Genomic DNA, 22,513 nt, shown 5'->3' with positions numbered 1-22,513 from the left:
ATATACTTATACCAATACCCTATTCCATTTAAGAAGACAGAGTTTGATATGTGCCGTCCTGTTTTGCTGCAGTATTTGGTTAAAAGGTCTAAACATTAAGAGCTCATGTACTGAATTTGCAAATAAAACTAACACAGACCGTTTGTGGAGACAAACAGAAAAACATTCCTCTTTCATCTTGATAAGAGCTGTGTGGGACCTGAGTCTGAGAGGCCTGGTCCCTCTTTTACATCTGAATCCGAATCCACATCTAATCTGATAATCAGGCTCCATCAAATGGTTTGTTGTTTGCATCAAGTATTATTAAGTATGTCATTATTAGGGACTGTAATGGTGGAGTACAGGCCACTTCAAAGTCAGAGACCAAAGCAAAAGGGACCTTCATTCTGCTTTCCTATGACTCTCACATATTTCTGGACTACCTCCAAACATTTATCCCACATGAAAGATGATCCACAGACGACCTCTCCCCTCTCCTGCATAAGAAAAGTAGAACAAAATTCTTCCACAGTGCCTTTCATTCAGGGAAAACCCACCAGCGACACACGTGCCTCTTTTCCGTTTTGATGGAGATTCATAGATTAATTCAGTTTCTTTTGTTTCTCTCAACAGTGATTTAAGCTTTTGTGCTCGCAGGAGCAAAGTGAGGAGGATGTTTTAGGAAACTGTACCGTAGCTGAACATTTTACGGCCCCTGGAATTTCAAGAATTTCTGATGTGGAGATTGTTTCCTCCTTTTTGTGGAAAGGTGCGTGTGCTTCTTTTTGCGGGTGGCATGTGACCAGGAGCTTTAAAGTCCAGCTACACGAGGAGGACAAAAACACACTATAGCCCCGCAGCTACATACCAGAGCTTTTCTGTGTTGGTGCCCATTTCGAGCAGCGGTGCTGACAGTTAACAAAGCACAGGAAACTTTGCACTGCTAAAGAGAGGCCAGGTTAAAAAATTAAAAAAAAAAAAAGCTTCACCGTACTGATACTTACTGCAATGTATCTTTGTGTGTTCCCAGTGTATGTGTGTTTCTCTTATTTTGTCCAGCCCCTGTGAATAGATTGATGCACTAAAGTCACAGTGAGCACAGAGAGGAAGACCAGAGAGTCAAGTCATCGTGTTTCTATGACTCCGACATAAAACGAGTGTAAACCACACCATGCTGGCTTTGCCTCAAGGCCCTCACTGTATATTTTTTATCATTACTCTCCAGCAAATGGCTTGTGTTATGTAGCTCAGCGCTCTCCAATTGTCTCTGGCAATATCCTTCTGCCTGAGAATGGATGAAACATGTGAACATCAAACAGCCTGAGCACAAGCCTTGAAACAAAGGCTGCAATGTGAGCGCTCCTGGTCTGGTTACTGAAGGAAATTAGGCCCGCCATTAAGGCACGTTGTCATTTTCAAAGCAATGTGTGCCGTCAGGGCATGTGTTTTGATTCTCACCATCCACTCCCTCCTGAAAGCATGCAGCTCTTCTGGCCCCTTTTATTGCAATGTAAACCCCTGGATGGAGACGGGAGAGGAGTGAAGGAAGTTAAGAGAACACATGTGGTGAACATTAGTCTCTTCTTTCTGTAACACATAGACACACTGAGATATGTTTTTGAAATGTGACAGTTAGTTCCTTGTATTTGAGTCGAGTAGAAATACTGTGAAGCTTCTTTTTGGGGAAATGCCGCCTGGCATGTATCTGTGGACTCGCTCATACTATGAAGCACACATTCCTCCTCTCTTAACCTTTTATCCATTCGCTCAGGAACCTTTTATAGCCATCCAGTGTTCATTTATCAACTCTGTGTTGGTTTGCATTTCGCTCATTAAAATTCACTCCTAATGGACGTAGAATGAGAACAAGCAATGCCACATGAAGATTTAATAGCACACTGTTCAGCATCAAGTGAAATAGCCCTAACAAATACTGAAATGTTGGACTGACTTTATTTCAGTTATGCAGAGACAATTAAAATTCCAGATAAATTATGTAGTGCATTGGCAAGTTTGCCAAATCATCTATGATTTTGAATATAATGAGACTATTTCTCAGTAACATAGAGAATATGAGTAATAGAGGAAATATGCCCAGGTACAGATCTGCAGCTACTGTAGAAAAAAACCTCCCTTAGTATAATAACTGGTGCCTTAAACAAAGCAAGCTGGTACAAAAAAAACAAATATACAGTATATGATGGGAGATAACCATGTGGCGCACAGTATGTTACAATGTAAAAACCAGCAATAATATTTCCAATAAATTAGAGCCACGGGAGCACTAATGTCTTATAGGTATTTATCATCGATAAAGCTAGGGCAGTGCATCAGCCCCAGGGCCGGACCCTGAGCTACTCAGTCATGGTTTATAATGGACATAAACATACAAACATAAGCAACAGTAATGAATGACCAAAGTAGTTTTCCATCCCTCCCCATTGTTTTAGCTAGTTTTCATGCATTCAGACTCAATCAGTCAAACTCATCCTTCATAGCTCAAACTGACACTAAGAAGCATCTGTGATGTTTTTGGTCTACCAGTATATATATTTATCTTCATATAACTGTTAAAGTGGAAATAGACAACTTTTTGTTTCAACGTATCGTCATGAAGTTGATGTTGATTGCAGTATGTAATGGCTATTAGACTGGAAGAAGAATAATGACACCATCTGTATTTAGATTAGGTCCCTATGTGCTTTGCTTTCACTATTGTAACTTTGTCAGAGGGAGTGAAGTTATAAATACATCAACTTACAAGCAATTGTTTTGCATCTGCTACTGCGTAACTTAAACGGACAGAGGACAGTGCTTTTGTTTTCAGTAGCTTTGCTCGGGTAATGGAAATAGTCAACTAGATAACAACCAGCTTAATGTGGTAACTCTACACGAGCCCCATTGTCAGAGCAGACAAAGTAGGCAAAGAGAGAAACTAAGATGGACATTCACTTAATTGAGATATCCACAGTCAGATTGGGACAGAAATTCAGCCTCGGACTCATCCACTGGGACCACAGAGAGGGCTGATAAAGAGACTGAAAGGGTTTTATGGAAGGTCCACTAGCCCACCAAGATTTGTCCCAGTGGTCCTGATATCCAGTCCAACTATGGAAAGGGCTGACAGTAAGTAGAAAACCTGCCTACTTATTAATACAACTGGATAGGACTCTGCCTTAATCACAGGACTGAGATCAAACTTTGTAGTCGTTTCTTGTGCTGTAGCCAGGTTAATAGCTGAACAGTTAAAAAGTTGTCTATTGTCACTTTAAATATTCTAACTTGCTCTTTTGGTAATTTGGCCACTGAACAAATGTTGGCCAGTGATTGGCTGCTCGGACACATTAATTTCTGATAGGGGATGAACAAATGGTATCAGAAAGAAAAATCAGTGCTCATTACGCACTCGTCGCCATTCCTCTTCACCTTTCTCTTTCTTGTCTTCCTTCTTTCTCACCTTTGAAGCTCTTAGAAGTTGTAAGGTGAAACCAGAATGTGGACCCTGGCCACATGCTTGGCCTGGAAGACGCGGTCGCTGTATTCAGACATGTCCACATCAATGCTGATCTCCTGTGGCCCACGCAGCTGCTGGACCAGTATCAGCTCACCAGTCTGTCTGTCTGAACGCTGCATGACGAAGATCCCTCGGGAGTTTCCACTCACTATGCCAAAGCGCAGGCTGTCCGGACCCGCGCGTCCGGGCGCTCCTGCGGTAGCCATACGGAAAAGCGTGGCAGGAGTCTGCAGGTTGGAGGGCAGAGACAGGTAGTGGAAGGACACGGTCTTAGGAGCCAGGTGGCAGGAGCGGCTGTCCATGGGGCAGGGGTTTCTCTCACACTGACTGCAAGAGAGAAACGCAGCAATTTCAAGCCGGGGCCATTACAGGACAAGGTGGTAAACTGTTTCCATTCTGTTTGCATGTGTTAAACAGTTGTCATGGAGAAATTGTTACATAATTAATCCATCCCCTTGAGAAAGTGCTCAGAACTAAATAGAAATGGCACATTTACATACAGGACATTTGAGGTCAAGTGTCCTGAAGTATTGAATCACTCCTGTTGTGGGTAGAACAACAAGAAACAGAGGGGTTTACATTTCTGCCCTCATACAAACCCTGCAGGACACCATCTTACCTCTCTTTTCAACAACACTGGGTTTGTCTAGTTCTCCGCTTCACACTGCATAATTAATAGAATTCATAATATACCAATGCACATACTAATTGACATAGATTACAACAAATCCCCCCCTCCCCAACCATATTAAAAAGACATACTCCTGAGTTTCCAAACATATTAAAATCATTTTTATTTTATTAGTTGAGATCACACCATCATCTGCAATATGTTTTATTTTTTATGCAGCTGTTAGTTATTTCCTTTAACCATTGCACTGTGGGATATTCCCCAAGAAAATGATTTCATAAGCACACTAACACTTGTAAATATACTTCATTCAGTAATTCACTTCTTCAATGATGCACTACACACCTGCAGAGCATTAGTGTGTAATATATAATTGGGTCACAGCTACTGGCTTACTTAATTTCCAACTTTCTTCCTTTTTGCAAGATTTTTTTTTCCCCTAAACATTTATCCATCCCTTCAGCTGGCAGCGGAGCTGTATTTCACCACATTGATGGTTCACTAGAAGCAGACAGAGCTTTGTTTCATGCCTTCAACTGAGGCAGCTTGCTGATGACTGGCAAACACAGAGATGGAAGTTGTTATACCTCCAAACATTGGTCAGTGCACAGATGTTTGACGTGGTTTTAAAGAACAAAAAAATGACGTCATTCAGCGAAGTTCTGCTGAGCATGCATGTTCTTTGTCAGTAATGATTTGCATCTCTATGATACAGCTATAACCACAATCCTTTTTTTTTGTCATCATTTCTATTAGTCATGGTCACACTGTATTCATGAATACCGGGAACATGCGAGTGTCACCACAATGACTGGGAGAGAATCTCGTGCAGACAGGATTTACCTAAACCGCTTTGGTTGAGAAAAAAACTGAAAGTTAATGCACCCAAAATGTCTCCCACTGCACTGTAATAATATGAGCACACGACTTTAGCAAGCACACCCAGTCAAAGCTAAATCAGGACGTTGGTGGGCAAACTGTGGTGGATGTTTACAACTGTTTTAGTTATGGTTTCAGCAGCAGTCTTCAATTTCTTCTTCAAGTTTGGTTACCTTGGCCATTAGTGCTGTTGTTGAATTGCCAGATCTCAACAGTTACCACGGTGACTTCAATGTTATTGCTATGTAATGTTATACCAATGAAGTCCCAACTTGAATGAAAAGCTTAAGCAGTTCATCTGGAGAACTTGAGGCTGTAACATCACGCTCAGCTGCACCTCTGCAGTGACAGATCTTTCTCACCACCACGTCGTCCACCAGAGTCTAAGAGGTGGCTTTGATTTAGTTTGTGCTGGGTCATTTCAAAGTTGATGATGACACTTTCTTTCTGAAATGAGGAAGATGTGATCTGAGGGTTTCTTTTGTTCATTAGATGTTCTATCACTGACAGAACAAATGCTGGATCTACTTACAAAGAAGATGTCTTGACATAGCTGACGTTGCCATGAGAACGGGGACACTCTGGGTTGACGCACTGAAAGCCTCCACCCGTGTTGATACAAGTTGTCCCTCGGCTACAGTTGTGCTGCTGGCTTAAACATTCGTCCACATCTGGAAGACAAAACAGCAGAGGCATGTAAGAATGAGAAGCAGGGAGAGAGAGAGAGAGAGAGAGAGAGAGAGAGAGAGAGAGAGAGAGAGAGAGAGAGAGAGAGAGAGAGAGAGAGAGAGAGAGAGAGAGAGAGAGAGAGAGACTTGCCAGACTGACTCCCTGCTTCCTGGTTACCAAAGTCTGAGCAGGGGGTGCTGTGCTCTGATTGTTTATTTGGTTTTTCAGTTTAGTCTCCCACAAACGCCTCATGTCCTAAAGATCCCTTCTGCTGGGAAAGGGTGAGGTCATTCATTCCACTGGCAAGCACTGTGAGCTTCAGAGGTGCTAATGAAAGTAGTACCCAAGACCAGGAGACACCTTTGCAGAAACTAAAAACTCTGCTGCTAAAAGGCTCCTCGTCTTTCTAAATCACAGGTATTTCTCTCCAGAGAGGAACATACCCAGCCAGATCTGCAGCCAGGATCCCTGTGAATGAGCCTTTGTCCTCTGTTGCTTCTTGTCACTCACCCTCACAGCTCCGCCCATCTGGGAGCAACTTGTAGCCGCTGGGGCAAGAGCAGTGGTAGGAGCCGGGGACGTTCACACACTCGTGGATACACAGCTTCCCTCCTTGGTCCAGCCGGTACACTTCACACTCATTTACATCTGTCAGGAAACAGAAGAAGAAATGCATGTGCATGGGTGCCTTCAACTTGCATCACATAACCCAACGAAGGCATCGTGTGTATAGAAATAACTTGTAGGGAGGAGGTGTATAGGTAATAACACACGTCATGCAGTTTACAACCAAGGTATGTTGTTGTTGTCAGTATTTAGGCCCCCCAGTTTTGCACTTTGCACTTTCTTGGACATAAACGCATTTAGAGCAAGTTCACAGAAACTTTCATTTCAAAATGTTACTCAACCAATTACATCTTAAAAAAACAACCGAACCTGTGACCTAAACGGATGCTAATCAGCTTGTGACCTCTCGAGAGGATTATTTTGTTTGTCACAAACTGGCTCCACAGATTACTCCCATTTGTAACCATATTAATCTCTAGAGGAGTAATTGATTCAGGTATTCAGACATCTAACATTTGCCCTGCAGCGATGTCGTAGAGCAGCGTGAGGGGGGAACTGCTCCGTAGCTGACCCTGCCTCCCTGTGAGGAGGAGCAGCAAAAGGGGAGAACGTCCCAACAGGGATCAGTTAAGTAACACCTTATTATAGCTCACCCTGACAGATGCTGTTGTCAGAGGTGCCACTCATGTGAAAGCCTGCATCACAGCTGCAGTGTTGGGCTCGGTTCACCTGGGCACAGCGAGGTCTCCGGCTGAATGCCGGATCGTTCACAACACTCCACTCAGGTGGTGCTGCAAAAGTGGAGAAAATATGAAAGGTGCACCTAAAGCAGAACACACTGTACACACACACAGTGGTAGATCTCAGTTTGAATATCTGATATTTAATTCATTTAATTTGTGGGACTGACCTGTTTGTGTATGGTGCTGGCAGTGAGAGCCACTCCAGTTCTGGGGGCAGGTGCATTTGTACTGGTTAACACCCTCCACACAGGTACCTCCATTTTGGCAGGGATTACTTGCACACTCGCTTATATCTGTAGTTGTAGGAGAGAACTAACTTCTTCAGTGGTCCATGGTAAATTTTGACCTGAATCCCAGGTTCTTATATAACATACTGACACATCTGAAAAAAAAACTTGATAGAAATCATGTCAAATAATAAAAAATAAATAAATAAAAAAAAAGCCTAAAAGGGAAAAAGGGTGCTTGAATTAGGTCTGGTTTGAAATATTATGAAAAATAGTTGAACTACAGCAGAAGTTGCTTCAGTTTTCACTGGAAAGCAGATGACTGTTAAAGAGATACATGAAAGAGCTTCTGTAAGTATTTCCTGTCTACCATTCATCCATAGAGCGGGATAACTTTGATAACTGATACCTCAGAATGAGAAACTGGTACTGTAATTATGGACACAGTATGTCAACTGTAAGTCAGCGATGCCCTTTTATTAATTCCATTTGTGGAAAAGTAGCAATTCTAATCATTCATCTTCTAATGTCTATAATTATTAGTGTAATTACAAAGCGTGAGTGTAATTACGCAAGTCCATCTGCATCTGCAAAGTTGAAAGTTTAAGGTTGCTGCTGTTCATCTGTACTTTACTCCACTAGCACTTTAAAACATATGAGAATAAAAAAAGGTGTTTTGAAATATGAAGAATTGTTCTTTCAATAGCATCTCAAATATTTTCCATAAATATTTACAGCTTTACAGCATTTCTACTTGTCTTTTTTTAATACATGTCTTCGCAAAAATGATTACAGTCTCCAGTTTAAAGGGATAGTTCAACATTAAGTCAAATTCTCCTATCACCATAATCCCTATAGTCATAGGAGTAGGTTCATTACTTTTAATTATCAGTCCATGTTGTTTTGAGATCCGCGGGGCAGAGACGCAAGCTGCTCAGTGAACACAATGGAGGTGAAAGGTACAGGCACCCTGTCCCTCATCAAACTCATCAAATACACACTCCAAAAACTCCAAAACGCTCTCATGGACAAGTTGAGACCTGCACATTCACCATGCTATGAAATAATCATGTAACATTACAAAACAGAGTTGCTTTCGAGGCAAATGCAAAGCCGGAACTACATTCCAGACACTCTGGGCGGAGTGATTTCAAAAGTGCAAGTAGTTCCGAGTATTTGCTTCATGTGTCATAATGTTACATTACAGTAATTATATGTGATTATTTCATAGCGTGGTGAATGTGCTGGTCACAACTTGTCCATGAGAGCGTTTTGGAGTTGATTGTGTATTTGATGAGTTTGATGAGGGACAGAGGACCATTCACCACATTTGTGTTCACTGAGCAGCTCGTGTCTCCACCCCACGGATCTCAAAACAACATGCACCAATAATTAAAGGTAATGAACCTACTCCTATGACTGTCACTATAGGGATTATGGTGAAGCATGTTCTGCCTGTCAAAGTTACAGTAGGAAACCATTGGATAAATAGTATAGTACATCATGCCTTATGATCTTTGCTTCTGTAGCCAGCTCTGAGAGTTGTGCAGATGGTCTCTGCTGCTCCTTAAGCTCCAGGGCTGAGGCCATAGTATACTGGATGACAACCAATCCCTTTAATGTTTATTTGGCTTGCCCCGGGGGTCACCACAAGGCCATAACATGAAAAGGCCCACTTCAATATGCTAAATATTTTTAAACTCTTTTTAACTTTAAGGTTTTCAGACTGTCAATGCTGCTTTTTAAGCATGACTATATTTAGACCTCTTGTGCCGGGCTGAAAAACATGAACAGGGATAATACTGTGTCGAGTCGGGCTTTTTCATGTTGGTTTAACCATTAATGTCAATAAACGTATGCACATGTTCGACTGAGTGTGCCACTTGGAATTTTTGGATGAATGCCACCAGCAGAGGCTGAAGAGGCTATCAATAGCATGCTTAGCATACTTCTGTGCTATCAGACCATGGTGTGGGTATAATGTCTGGACCTTACCCCGTCCAGCGGGACTGCCGTCAAAGAACTGGAGAAACATGAGCAACGGAGGAGGTGGTGGTGGTGGGGCTTACAGTAGCTCAACCACTGCTGAAACCTGGAGGGGAAGGCACCCCACAGTGGAATGCAGTACAGGTGTTTTTCTATGTTCAGAGACATTTAATGCCATTTTAACGAGGGCTTCATTCAGAATGGAGGAGTTCCAGCCCTCCCAAAGAAAGGCTCTTTTCTTTGCATGTTATCTGTGTGGATGCGTGTGAGGAGGTCAGTCCCTTTCAGCCTGGGTTTTAGACACTGCTGAGCCAAGGTCGCCCTAAATGGGTGTGGGGATTTTTGCTCAGCAGTGAACAATGCACAGACATAGCAGTCCTGGAACAAAACATTCTCCCAAATCATACATGCAGACAGGCAGTGGATGTGTGTTTGAATGGGGGAAAAATACACTTGCCTCACACAGAGTCAGAAATAAGGCAGGAAAATAGAGCTGGGACAGCTGTGTCTTGCTCAACAAACCATAAACTCCCAGTGAGACTCACCTTTACATGCCGCACTGATGCCAGTCCAGGTACCATTATCCCGGCAAACACGTGTGGCAGAACCGACAAGTTGGTATCCCTGGGAACAAGTAAAATGGACCTCATGTCCAACAAAGTACTTTGAGCCAAACTTGGTACCATGAGCTGGGGCTTCCACAGAGGGGCAGGTGGTGGGAGCTGTGGGAGAGACAGAGACAGCACGAGAGGAAGGCTGGTCAGATGTGGAGTAAGCCTCCCGACATCCTCTGGCATTCTCTGCCTGGGGATGTACACGTGTCACTGGGCAGTGGAGAGCCTTCATGGGAAAGAGCAGTTCAAATGCCTCATTTACAGTCAATCACCAAAGGACCGGCCACACCAGTGAGTCACAATCACATTAGCAGCCAAGTGCTATACCATGTTCCATGTTCTGGAATGTTTACTGCTTGTATAATATGTAATTATATTACATAAGTGTGAATGAATTGCATTTTTGACTTTGGTGAGATTTAAATGCTTCCTCCAACTTGGAGGATTGTGAGAAAATGTTTCCTATTTTTCAATCTCAATTGAAACAGTACATTTCAGATAAGGCTTGCATCACCGCCAGACCTCAATCATGTCCAGCTCATGTTTGTAGTACAATTGTGGTCAATTTTGCTAAAATGAGATTTAAAAAAAAAAGTGCTTCATAGATGGGTCAGGGTACACAAAAAGCAGTGTGTGCAACATGTATTAATGTCCTTTGAAAAAGATATATTAATTGTAACAACAAATTGATTTGATCCTGATTTGATCACTTAAAGCAGGTGGTGCAATCATTTGACTCTTTTCATTCTGTTGAGTCTTTATTGCTGCAAATGTAAGACATCAGCTTCTTTCTGTCCTGCCAAGTACTCTCCACAGAGTTATGGACTGCACTGGTCCATCACTAACAAATTGGCCGGACTGCCTGCTGCCAAACAACACAATTCCACAAATCCACTTCCCCTGTCAAGTGCCCAGCTCTGTAACTGAGATGGCCTCGTGTTGGATGAATCTGTAATCCCATTACACAAGAAGCCATCTCTCACTATTTACTGCCACTGACAAAAAAAAAAAAAAAACTTTTCAAGAGCAACTGCAAATAATTTAACTTTCTTGAAATGTTGTGAAATCAATTGTTGGAATTTTCATTTGTCTTTATCATTCACTTCAATAATATTTGGTGAAATCCTTTTTGTTAAAATATATGCATTATATAATCTAAAGCAGTGCAGATGAAATTATGTTTTACAACTTTATTGTGTGTTTATTTGATCACTGGAGCAAATCTAGGCTGTGGTTCTGTATGTTGATTTATGTGAAAATATTTCTACGTATGAAATATTATGTTGAAATATGTACGTCACTGCATAGCTCACAGAGAAAACACCTGTGTCTTTCCAACTAGTAAAGATGACAATTATAATGATTATAAAAACTAATATGACAACAAGTGTGGAGGTGTGAGTGAGTTTATTACTCACCAGCTGACTGGTCTGCTTGAGGTAACTTGGAGACAGAGTTCTGAAGAGCTGCCAGCTTTGACTTCATGATCCTCAGACCCTCTGTAAATCGCATCTCCTGGCCTTTCAGAAACTTCTCCATTTGACGGAGCACCCCGACCACCTGGTGCTTATCCATGCACGTCTGTGAAGAAACCGTAAGCAACCATGAGAAGAATTAAGCACTGTAAAAGGATCCTGGCTAAAGTGTTTCTAAAATGCAATGACTTTCCAGCGAGAAAAAACAAGCTCAGTAGTAAAAGTTCTCTCAGTTACATAAAAACGTGAGTGATGAATAAACATTAATCTGCAGCTGTGGAGAATGATGTCATTGAAACCAAATCCATCTTATTGGTTGACACATGGCCGTTAAGGTTTTCATTGATATCAAAATACATTACGTAACACTGCCAGGTTATATTAGTGACATGTTTTTTTTATTCAGCTAGGATAACACAGCAAACTCGTGATTCCTTTTACTTTCAGCTTTCCACTGTTTTCCATTGGACCTCACTGCGCTCACATTTGAGATTTTCAAGACCTACCATCTCTCTTCTTCTCTCCCTCACTTCTTTTCCACTTACTACCACAACTCCAGTGGCAGACACAGCTGGACAAAAGCTGTCTGACAGATGTCATTGGGACCTAAGTCCAAAATGCTGTTCCTCTGTATATTTTGCATGGTGGTAGGAAGGCATATGCTCATTGGATAATCCTGAATGGGCAGACTGAAAACAGCATGGGTGCCACTAGCAGTTACTTGAGGGAGAAAGCTTGTCAAGCCATTACAAAGTTCCTTGGAGAAAGTGCCTCTAATCCTTTCAGGAGGGTTTATTAATCACATGCTCATTGGAACAATTTCTCTGTGCGGCGTGCTTTAAATTCCTGCACTGACATTTCTAGGGCTTTGTACTATAACAACTAATATCAATACATTAAAATTCACATTGTGTGCTTAGTTTAGACATGTGCAGTAGTAGGAGTTCAGTGCTCCGTTTCACCTGCCCCAGGCAAAGGGGAAATGCCACCAGCTGACAAGACATGAGAGGATTCATATCCAGATGCTACAATGATTTTTTTTTTAAATTCAAAAAATATGAAGTCATCTCTAGAGTAGAAACTGTAGACTGTGTTCACAAACTTTGCAAACGTCTTATGTCATTTAGCCCTACAACAAAACCATAAGTGATGCAAGCCAGGATAAAACAAAACAAAACATGGATATCTTAATTTATTAAGTAACCACAAATTACTTTTGATGTCACAGACCTGGCTGAATAAGATGTCCTGCACCCACAAACTTTTAACTGAGTCAGTTTTTCAGGCAGCAGATCTTATTAAACAAGTGAGTTGTTTACATGAAGTAATCACTCTTACCTGGACAGCAGCATGTCCACTTTGGATGGCTGTTAAACACAGCAACAGCAAACACCTGCGTCGAAAAGAAAGCGCCATCCCTTAAAGTCCCGTACAGTATCAATACTTTTCCCTGTTGATGCTCTCCGAGATTTAAAAGGTGCTTTTTGGGGGGTTTTGTTTTGTTTTTGTTTTTTGTATAGTCGTTCGATAAAAATCCCCCTAAAAACAGTTTTCTCTTGTAAAATAAAGCAAAACAGTTTAAAGAGTCTGGAAGATGCTCATCAGGTGTCTGAGACAGAGATGCGCTCCTGTCTCTGGAGCTCTGCTTTCGGACAGTTCAGCCTCTGCGCTCTGCACGCCACCTAAATTTCCTGCAGCAAGAATCCCTCCCACCGAGATACTCCCAAACACTCACGAGTCTCTCTTCTTACATCTCTCTCAGTGCCTGCCACGGACATGGAATAAAGCCTGGTAAATTGCACTATTAAAGTCGGACTGTTAACTTGTTTACACGCTCATTAAGGGTAAAAAAAACAAAAATAAGTAGGCTAGTTTCCTTTCCCTTGGAAACTAACTGACTGGAGACTACATTCCCGAAACATGTTGTTAACTGAATTGCCTAAATGACCAAAGTATTTATCTGTAATAAAGCTACATTGTTGAATGTTGTACTGTGGAGTTCACTGTTAAGGCAACATTGTTTGGTTTACTGTATATTAGCGTTGAGCCTGTTGTTGGTCTCCTCACTGAACCCGTTACACACCGCTCGACGTGCGTTATGCTGTTACCGTTACACCAACGGTGTAGTCTGGGTGAGCCTGTTGGAGTCTGAACTGTAGAGTCGGAGCACCACCTGGTGTCACCTGACAGGACTGCACGAGCGCTTCCGAAGCTCGTGCACCTCGTGCGTACGCGCGCGCGAGTTCGCAGGCGCACTGATACAAGGAAATAAATACGTCGCTACTAATAAAAACGACCAACTTGAGCTGTTTTGCCTTCAAAAAATAACATAAAGTCGAGTCATTATAACTGCGTAATAACCACGGGCTCGGAATAAAGGAGGAAACTAAACGTCGTATGAACTTCATTGTTGCAGATGTTGAACGTAACTGGCGTGGCTGTGAACCAATGAAAACCGCAGGTGTCTTTACCCAAGCGAGAATTGACCAATTGTTGTTGAGGGTTTGTTGTATGCAAGTTAGATAGATCCGGACAGGACTATATATACGTGGAGGAATACATAATAGAAGAATGTGTTGCAGAACTCAGAAGCCATTTTGAGATGATGTCCCTGTTGAGAAAACCTATGAAGATGCTGAAATCAACGAGCATGGTTACATTTCTGTCTGTTTCTCCCTCCGTCTCCTCTATTTCACCATGGCAGCTGTCAACCGACGGGACATTAGCAAAGCGGGGTATCAAGCTGTGCTCACAGAGTTAAAACGTCATTGAAATGAAAGAGGAGAGTGTCTGTTTACTGTCTCTGTCGAGACATGTAACACCGTGAGTTTTTTCCAGTCTGAAATCTTCCAGCATCTCTCACAACCCAACGTCTCCTTGAGTGACTGTGTTAATTCACTCTTGTACCGGAGAGAAAGGGAGGCAGATCCGTTTTCCAATGGCTTCTGTGAGCCTTGTTTCCAGTCCCCCAGCCCCTGTTCTTGACAAAAACATGACAGACTCTGAGCTTGCAGGGGATGAAAGGTCGAGTAACATTCTTGTGCAATTGTTAATACGCTCATCTGTGCGTTTCAGTGCTGTGGGTCTACATGTTTTGTGTTACTGTTTTTCTTATTTTAACCATTAATCGCAAGGCATAAGAGCCATTTCCACGGTTTCCCCCTCCAAAATCTTTGCATGCCTCTTTGGTGCAGTTAAATAGCGCTGTCCAAAATAGCCTAGATATACCATCTCCGTGTCGACAAGACTCATCCATGACCATTTCCATCCAAGATCGCAGACCTCATCGTATGTGTTGTTGTGGCACTGGGATGGGTTCATGGCTTCATTGTTGCCATCTGCAGGAGACCATGCAAATGACTATGATGTAAATGCCACGCCCATCCTTGTCCTGTAGTCCCCCTAGCGGGCTCATGGCAGTACTGCTGAGACAAGGTTCACACAGGGTTGAGATTATGTGCTGCTGCTGCTGCTGCTGCTGCTGCTGCTGCTGGGTTTAGGCCGTGCCTGCGTCCTTGTGAATGCTTTGTGATCTGAGGACAGGACTCTCAGACCATGTGGACAAAGGGTTACTGCAGATGATTTCACTGATTTCAGCCAAAGAAGGAAGAAGCAGCTGGTGTTGGTGTTAAGTTGGGAGAAAATCTTGAGTGCACTTGTCACCTTTGATAGGTTTAAACCTCTGGTTTAAATCTTGAAACTGGGTTAGAAAGTCAGGCAGTACTGCAATGGGAACCTCAGGTGTGACTGTAGAGTAAGGGGGTTGTGGTTTTATGCACTTTGTAGTATTACTTTATTATAATATGGTATTACTGGAAATGTAATGTTATCCCTTAGAATTTCCCTTCATTGGCTATGACTCATGAATTAGGTGTAATAACAGTTAAATATGAAGATAGGAAAGGATAGTTTTATGCTATTTTGGAAAATTCTCATGGTGGATCTTGAGGTCTCTGCTGTGAAGTAAAGTTTAGGAACAGTATCTTTGGCTGTTTAGGGAGTCAGGTTGTCACTGGAAGTGGTCATGTCTGTGGAAACAGACTATGTGGGGGATACTTTCCCAGTTTGTGGTGATTTTGCTTCATGCTTGCATCTGCAATGTATCTGAAAAGCAATGTAATGAAAATTACATCAAGAAATGGTCATTTGAACCCGTTTTTTAGGATGGACTTATAGGTGAAGTGCTTACTTATGTGATCATTTCAATTTTAGATATTTTAATCATAGTGTGTCATTTAAATATGCATGCAGCTATGTGACACACAGGGCAGCAGCAAACTAATACAAAGACATCTTCCAGAATTAAAGTTATGTATGAATCATTAAAATGATAGATGTTGTATCTTTAAGCATCAATATCGCTGTATTCCAATGTCCTGCATCAGATACTTCCTGTGTCATATTTCTTGGCTGTATAATTGTTCCTGCAGGTGTACTCAGGCCTTTCAACCAGGTGGCTTATGTTCCATATGAATGCCTCTCATTTTGCTGTTTAAATGGGTAGTTTACTCCGTAGAGATGGTTGTCCATTGTCACAGAGATTTTTGACTTTGAAACAGATTTCCCTACATCACACTACACAGGTTGTCTCTTATGTAAAGTAAGTGAATAACCTTAGAAATAGACTTCCTTCAACCTTAAGTTGAAATTAATTTGATTTTTCTAAAATCAATGCACACTAGAAATAAAGACATAACCTTGAATTATTAATACAATGTTTTCAGTGCAGGAAAGGCTGAGGGCGTAATGGAAAATGTCTGGCATGATATTTGATACTTTGTTCCAGTTGAAGGAAAATACATTATAGCAGGTTTACAAAGTGTCATTTTTATTTCATATTAAATTATTACAGCAGGTTCATTGCATGATTTGCTCATGATGTGATAAACATATTATCAGTGTCCTGGGCTGACAAAATACAACATCTAAACCCTCACAGTTGCACTCACTGAACTGACTTTCCCTCTCTTTAGAGAGGACGGTGAACTAGAAGATGGAGAAATAGATGACGAAGGGATTGGAATTGAAGAAGAAAACAAAGAAACTACAGAAGTGAATGAAGAAAAGGAGAAAGAGAAGGACAAGGAGAAAGAAAAAGAGAAAACTAAAGAGAAAGAAGAAAAGAGTCACAGACACTCCAGGAAAAGATACAAAAAGACCAGAGAGAAGAGAAGGTCTAAAAGGAGGAGACGGGACAGACAGAAAGTAAGATGCCTTTATACTTCCAGCGTAATATCTCTCAGTGCTACTGCTGTGAGGCCATGAATGTGATCTACTTAGACTAATTGAAAACTCAATGTTGTGCCCTCTCCTCAGCACCACTCCCCCTCCAGCAGCTCCAGCTCTGACAGTTATGACTCTGACTACGACCGACCAGAAAGGCCCAAAAACAGGAAGGGCCAGGGGTCGATCCGCGACTCTGATGGTCAGCCCTCTCAGGTGAGTTCAGCTCTGCTGGCAATGCTAACTCTTATTATCCATGAAAGCACTATTGTCCAACTTTCCTCTCCTTGATTGTTGACTTGCCAGCATGGCCGGGATTCAAAGGGAGGCCACGGCAACTCGCAGAAGTCCCCGCCGCACAAGAGCAGTGATTTTGACAAATACAGCGACTACAGCGATGACAAGTATGACTATGATGAAGAGGAGAATGATTATGACGATGACATGTCCGAGTATCAGGCAAAGGATTCACCATCCCCGATTCAGGGAAAGGGACGTCATGCTAAAGACCAGATGAAGAGAGGGGGCATGAGGGGGATGAAACAACAACACTGTACGAAGGCATTCTTAAGTTTTCACATATTCATCTGATAGGTTTTTGAGATTGATCACGTCCTCCAAAATGTCTTTTTCAGTTGGACAGAGGGGGAGAGGAAGGGGGAGTGGACCGGGCAGAGGACGCGGGATGCTTAATAAGAACAAGAAGATGAAGGGCAAAATGTGGGGAGGACGTGGACGAGGCCGCGGGGGAGATCAAGGAATGGACGACATGGGACTGGTAAATATACCTCTGAAAGTTCAGCCAGAAGCATTAATATCATATCACTAATTATGGCAAATGGGCTGCATTTGTACAATGCTTTCCTACTTAAGGCACAGTGACTCAAGCTACGGTGCAATGTATGTAGTTTATGTCCGCAGCACAATGTAATATGTATTTGGAAAGTAGGTGAAAGAAAAGCAAGAGCTCCATTTTACTGTGTATTACAAATTAACTGGGAACCAGGCAAAACTAAGACCACGTCTTTTTGTTCACGTTGTGTCACAGGATGGAAAGAATTCTACTGGTTTTCAGAAGAAACGTCCAATTATGAGCAAGGAGTTTATCAATCAACACACAGTTGAACACAACGGTAGATACATCTGCAAGTATTTCCTGGAGGGCCGATGCATCAAGGTAAAGTAGTGCTAATACGAATAGAATTTTACATAATGTTGATTTGAGATGTTGTTGTTTTTTATTCTACTTATTCTAACCCTATGCTCACTTTGGATTTTTCTGTTTTTACTTTTCTTGTATAGCACTCTGTAAGAAAACTTTAATTTTTTTTAATGATCTCTGGCTTCTTGTAATGAGAGGAAATATGTGGGAGACACAATGGCCTTCCTAATTGCAAGATGAAATGATTCTGTCTTCCTCCAGGGGGAACAGTGCAAGTTTGAACATGAGCTCGTCGTGCCAGATAAGAAAAAGGAGCTCTGTAAATTTTACCTCCAAGGATACTGCAGCAAAGGAGATAATTGCATTTACATGCACAATATCCTTCACTAATGACAAATGTTTTTAATTACATCTGTGTCATTGCATCACGTAATGAACGACGATGTCATCATACCATTTAATTAGTCCTGTTCCTTAACCTGTGACTGCACATGAATACCCGTGTAAGTTCTTTCATACAGGAGCCAAATGTTATCAGGGGGACAACTGCAAATTCTCCCACGAGGCTCTGACTGATGTTACCAAAGAGTTGCTTGATAAGGTCAGACATGAATAAAAAAAGTGATTAAAATTTTTTTTAAACACTTTCTTGCTGAGGGACTCTGAGCTCTAATGGAACATTTGTCTTATTTCTGCTCTGTGACTCATTTTTCAGATCATTAACACCGAAGAGGAGAACGCCCGTGAGGATGAACTGGAGCTAGAGGATCTGAGAAAGCAGGGTATTGCCCCACTTCCAAAGCCTCCTCCTGGGGTGGGGTTGCTGCCCACTCCTGGTCAGAGCAGTCCTACAGATGCCTCTTGCCAAGGAGGGAAGAAGATCCCCTCCCTGTTTGAAATCAAAGTCCAACCTACTGTGGACTTGGCTCAAAAAATTGGTCTGAGGTAACCAAAATAATCTGTAATAAAACTCTACAATGTGCTTGGAGCTTATCCTCAACTTAATTGCGTGCATTTTATTTTTCAGTGGATCCAACTACTCCCAGAATCAAGCAGAAGGCACTAACCAGTTTAGCGGCACCTCGGAGGACACACAGAGTGCAGGTATGGTGCCTTCAGGCTCCACTGCTCCTCCTATTCCTCCTCCTGGATCACCTGGTCCCATGGGCCACCCCACCGGACCAGCCATGCCGCAGAGTCCCCCAGGACAGCAGCCACCACACGGATTTCCAATGCCACCAGTCCCCTCTGGTCAGCCCCCACCTTTCCACGGAAACCTACCTAATATCAACCCTCAGATGAACATGCAGAGACCTCCATTCCCTCCGATACCAGATCTACAAATGCTGCAAAGTCTCTTCCCTTTTCCATCATTGGGTCAGAACCCGGTGGAATTCTTTGGCAGCTTCCTCCGGAACCAGAGCATGGGCCAACAAGGAGGTCAGTATGATATTAAATACTGTAGTTATCCAATAGGGTAATAACCTTTTAAACATTACTGATTTTGCCATTTTTTTCTGTATAGTGGACCCCAGTCTGGCCTTCATACAGAACCTCCAGCAGCAGATGGGTGCAGAGTCACAGTTGCAGTCTTTACCACCAGCAGTACAGAAAGCCATCTTTTTACACCTGACACAGACACAGACACAGGGCAATGAGCCACAGAGAGCAGAGGCTCAGGATGATAACAGTGCAAACAGAGGTAAGTGCTCAAGCACAAAAAGCAGGTTTGCTGAATTCAGAATGAAACGTTTAATGTCATTTCATCTGTTCTTTCAGACGAAACTACAAACTGGTACTCGAGCGACGACGAAGATGGGAACTGTGTTGCCTCCATCCTTAAATCTCTAAAGAAGCAGAGTGAGATGCAACAGTCTCAGTCTAAGCCCCCCCAGGTCGCTCCCGTGGCCCCAGCGCTGGGTGACCCTCGGCTTGTGAAGGAAAGGGCCCCGCCCAGTGACCCGCGTATGAAGACGGACCCCAGACAGCGACCCCCTGATGTTAAAAAGGAGTCGGATGTCGGTGCAGATCCACGGCTCTCTAGAGACCCGAGGAAGATGAGGCCGATGGAGCAAAGTTCCTACCGCCAGCAGGGCCACCTTGTTCCTCAGAAGCCGCCCACGGGAGAGGAGGACGAAGAGGGAGAGAGGGAGCTGAGGGACAGAGCTGTCCTCATCCCTCTGGATGCCAGTCCCGGCGCGGTGCTGCGGGATCCTCGTTGTCAGTTGAAACAGTTCAGCCACATCCGGGTTGACATCCTGCTCCAGAGGCCTGCCTTCGCCCAGACGGTGGTGTGGGCCCCCGAGGACCTCATCCCTTCCCTGGTCCCCAAACAGGAGCACTCCATCAACCTGCCCCTCCCACCCCTAATCGCCGATGCTCAGATGAACCGAACAAACCTGCCAGAGCACCCCACTGTCTCCAGCCCGCCGCCGTCCGACCCCAGACTGTTGGCCGCGCGTTTGAAGGAACGTATTCGAGTGCCCTCTGGATCTTCAGAGCCGCGATCCGCCACAGAGAGACCTGTAGACCCACGCCAGCAGAAATCTCTGGACCCCAGACTCAAACGTACAGGAAGCCTTGACTCGAAGCTGGTGGTTCACAAAGAGCCCTCCTCTGGGGGAGGAGTCGTAGACCCCAGGCTACAGAAAGCCAGTTCCAGCTCCTCTCCTCATGCTGCTCGAGCCAAGCCAGAGCCTGAGAAGCTGCCGCCGTATGCCCCTCGTCTGGCGTCCTCTGGTGGAGGGCTGGAGAGTCCCACTACAATCCTAGGGGGCATCAGTCTATACGATCCTCGTGCTCAAACAGAGCAGGCTCAGAAGGAGCAAGCAGAGCCTCCTAAAAAGGCAGGTATTCTGAAACACCCGGGAAAGAAAGACAATACTCCACCGCCATCACTCTCACCGACTCAGCGAAGCGGCTCTTCTGATGAGGCCAAAAGCACAGACGTTGCTTCAGAGCAGCCTCCACCGCCCAGTTCCCCCACCGTGCCCCCAGCCTCACCTGTCAAACCCCCTGCGGTTCATAACCTCCCCATCCAAGCGCTGGCCGGCCTGATTCGGCCCCAGTATACTGACCCCAGACAGGCCAAACCGACCAGCCAGGGCTCTACAGGAGCACAAGAGGAGGTGGAGCTAAAGAAGGAGCAGGAACAAGAACAGAAGCAGGAGGAGAAGGAGCAGGAGGAGGCGCTGAAGGAGGAACCGAAAAAACAGGATCCAGAGGAGGAGTCGGACGACAGGACACTCAAAGATGTGTTTAAGACCTTTGATCCCACTGCTTCCCCTTTCTGTCAGTAAACACTCCTGTATGGAAATGTGGAAAAGTTGCATAAGATTTGTATAACGTGGAGATGCGAGTATTAATCTTTATTTAGCTTTACATGAATCTATTTATTTCTGTATATAAATGATCTTGTATAGAATCACATTATTTAGTGCACTACATATTTGACAGTACGGAGAGGATACTGAACAGGTGCGCAGACACGGTGTATAGTCCCTCTTAACATAATCACATTAATGCTGAAATGTGTGTTTTGTAAGTGTGTATGTCAAGGTCTTTTTATCATTCTGTAATTTTCATGTATCTTTGAAACAATCAAAAAAAGAAAAAGGAATCGAGTTAACTTGTATAGTTTTCACTAAGGACTGACCCACGTGTTGTTCACTAAACTCTGGGTTCATTTCAGGCATTACACGCCGTAGAATAGATTCACTCACCCACTCGCGCAGAGAGATAATGCTGAGTAATTGATCGAATTACAATTGTAAGAATTCCCTTGAGAACTTTTGTATTTACATATTTATTTCAAGACACTTTTATATCAAGATGTATTTAAGTTTTGCTCACTTTTATGATAAGGGATTTTTTTTCACCGTAAGTTAACAGATGTTTTATTGAACATTTACATTTTTTACCACACACACCCTGATATGAGTTTGTAATATGTCAAGCTCTGATACGATCAGGTCAGATTCCCCCACAGGCCCCTGTTGCATGTAGCAATGACAGATTGCTACTCCCTTTTTTTCAAGATTTAGTTCTACAGCTTGCTATTTTTTGTGCAATATGAAACACTACCCTGTTCAGCAGATGTTCTGCAGTTTTGCAATGTTGGATCAGTTCTTTTTTTTCATTTAATTGTATTATAAAGTGGCCTAAATAATCTTGAGGATGTTATTGTTTGTGGGTTTTTTCTGACTTGCTTATCAAGTAATGACAGTTAATGGAGGAAATTGTTTTATCATTGTCATTACTTAAAAGACTCAGTGTTGACAAGCTTGTAAGTAGCTCCCTAAGATTTTCCTTCACTATTTTTCAAAACAGATAATCAGAGTAATAAGTCAAGAAAGTAAGAAAACCAGTGTAATATACAAAGAGGATACTATCTTGGTGACTTTGTAGTTATGTGTTACAAATATGACCATTATGCCTATTTTCACCGTAGAATTTCATTGGAGTTGAGTGTAGATGGACTCATTTTGGTAAAGTGTGTTACAGAGGGTGAATGTTGTAGACCTAAGGTGGCATATCGCTCAGCAGTTTGTTTTTATTAAAAGTTCTGTGTCTGTTACAGTGAGTGTGTCGTTTGGCTGAAATTAAGCTATTTACTTTTTTAATTGTTTTCATAATTCACGTTGTAAATGCCTATTTTGTATCACGTGTACAGTGTGTTTCTGAGTGTTTTAATGAATAATGCTTTTTTTCCCCCTGTCATTATGGTGATTATGGTTGTAATAATACTGTAAGACATTTTAACAACACATATGCCTGTCACATTTCAGTGATTTTATTATGAATATCTGAAATAAATAGATAAAACATCATCAGTTTTATTTCAG

At 42.7% G+C, this 22,513-nt stretch overlaps 2 protein-coding genes across 4 annotated transcripts; one reads left to right on the top strand and one right to left on the bottom strand.

Moving 5' to 3' along the window:
* Positions 1 to 1,943: 1,943 nt before the first annotated feature.
* fbln7 (fibulin 7) lies at positions 1,944 to 14,225 on the bottom strand. Of its 2 annotated transcripts, XM_083988386.1 has the most exons (9): positions 14,192 to 14,225; positions 12,623 to 12,677; positions 11,228 to 11,390; positions 9,741 to 9,917; positions 7,150 to 7,275; positions 6,893 to 7,030; positions 6,183 to 6,320; positions 5,536 to 5,674; positions 1,944 to 3,820 (listed from the first exon to the last, which is right to left on the bottom strand). In XM_083988386.1, exons 3-9 carry the CDS (start codon positions 11,382 to 11,384, stop codon positions 3,448 to 3,450), a joined length of 1,248 nt encoding a protein of 415 aa, XP_083844512.1. In that variant the 5' UTR covers positions 11,385 to 11,390; positions 12,623 to 12,677; positions 14,192 to 14,225; the 3' UTR covers positions 1,944 to 3,447. The 2 variants fall into 2 exon arrangements, with proteins under 2 accessions (XP_083844512.1, XP_083844511.1); XM_083988385.1 differs by lacking the exon at positions 14,192 to 14,225 and having other exon boundaries at positions 12,623 to 12,924.
* On the top strand, positions 13,862 to 22,449 carry zc3h6 (zinc finger CCCH-type containing 6). 2 transcript variants are annotated; one of them, XM_083988383.1, is made up of 12 exons: positions 13,862 to 14,308; positions 16,258 to 16,489; positions 16,601 to 16,723; positions 16,814 to 17,060; positions 17,143 to 17,285; positions 17,556 to 17,684; positions 17,931 to 18,047; positions 18,163 to 18,270; positions 18,385 to 18,614; positions 18,697 to 19,109; positions 19,195 to 19,371; positions 19,449 to 22,449. In XM_083988383.1, exons 1-12 carry the CDS (start codon positions 14,223 to 14,225, stop codon positions 20,966 to 20,968), a joined length of 3,525 nt encoding a protein of 1,174 aa, XP_083844509.1. In that variant the 5' UTR covers positions 13,862 to 14,222; the 3' UTR covers positions 20,969 to 22,449. The 2 variants fall into 2 exon arrangements, with proteins under 2 accessions (XP_083844509.1, XP_083844510.1); XM_083988384.1 differs by having other exon boundaries at positions 13,872 to 14,107.
* The last annotated feature ends 64 nt before the right edge of the window (positions 22,450 to 22,513 follow it).

This window comes from Trachurus trachurus (assembly GCF_905171665.1).
Source record: "Trachurus trachurus genome assembly, chromosome: 15".
Lineage (NCBI taxonomy): Eukaryota > Metazoa > Chordata > Actinopteri > Carangiformes > Carangidae > Trachurus > Trachurus trachurus.
Note: the sequence above shows the minus strand (reverse complement) of the source record. Positions and strands in the feature narration are given on the sequence as shown.

Bases quoted from the DNA above. Each gene is read 5' to 3' on its own strand.
- fbln7 (XM_083988385.1), bottom strand. From the start codon at position 12,700: ATGGCGCTTTCTTTTCGACGCAGGTGTTTGCTGTTGCTGTGTTTAACA. The intron at 9,918-11,227 runs GTGAGTAATAAA...TCTCTCCCACAG, and splicing joins TCAAGCAGACCAGTCAGCTG to CTCCCACCACCTGCCCCTCT. The intron at 3,821-5,535 runs GTAAGTAGATCC...TCTCTCTTGCAG, and splicing joins TATGTCAAGACATCTTCTTT to TCAGTGTGAGAGAAACCCCT.
- zc3h6 (XM_083988383.1), top strand. From the start codon at position 14,223: ATGGCTTCTGTGAGCCTTGTTTCCAGTCCCCCAGCCCCTGTTCTTGAC. The intron at 16,490-16,600 runs GTAAGATGCCTT...CCCTCTCCTCAG, and splicing joins GGAGACGGGACAGACAGAAA to CACCACTCCCCCTCCAGCAG. The intron at 19,372-19,448 runs GTAAGTGCTCAA...CTGTTCTTTCAG, and splicing joins TGATAACAGTGCAAACAGAG to ACGAAACTACAAACTGGTAC.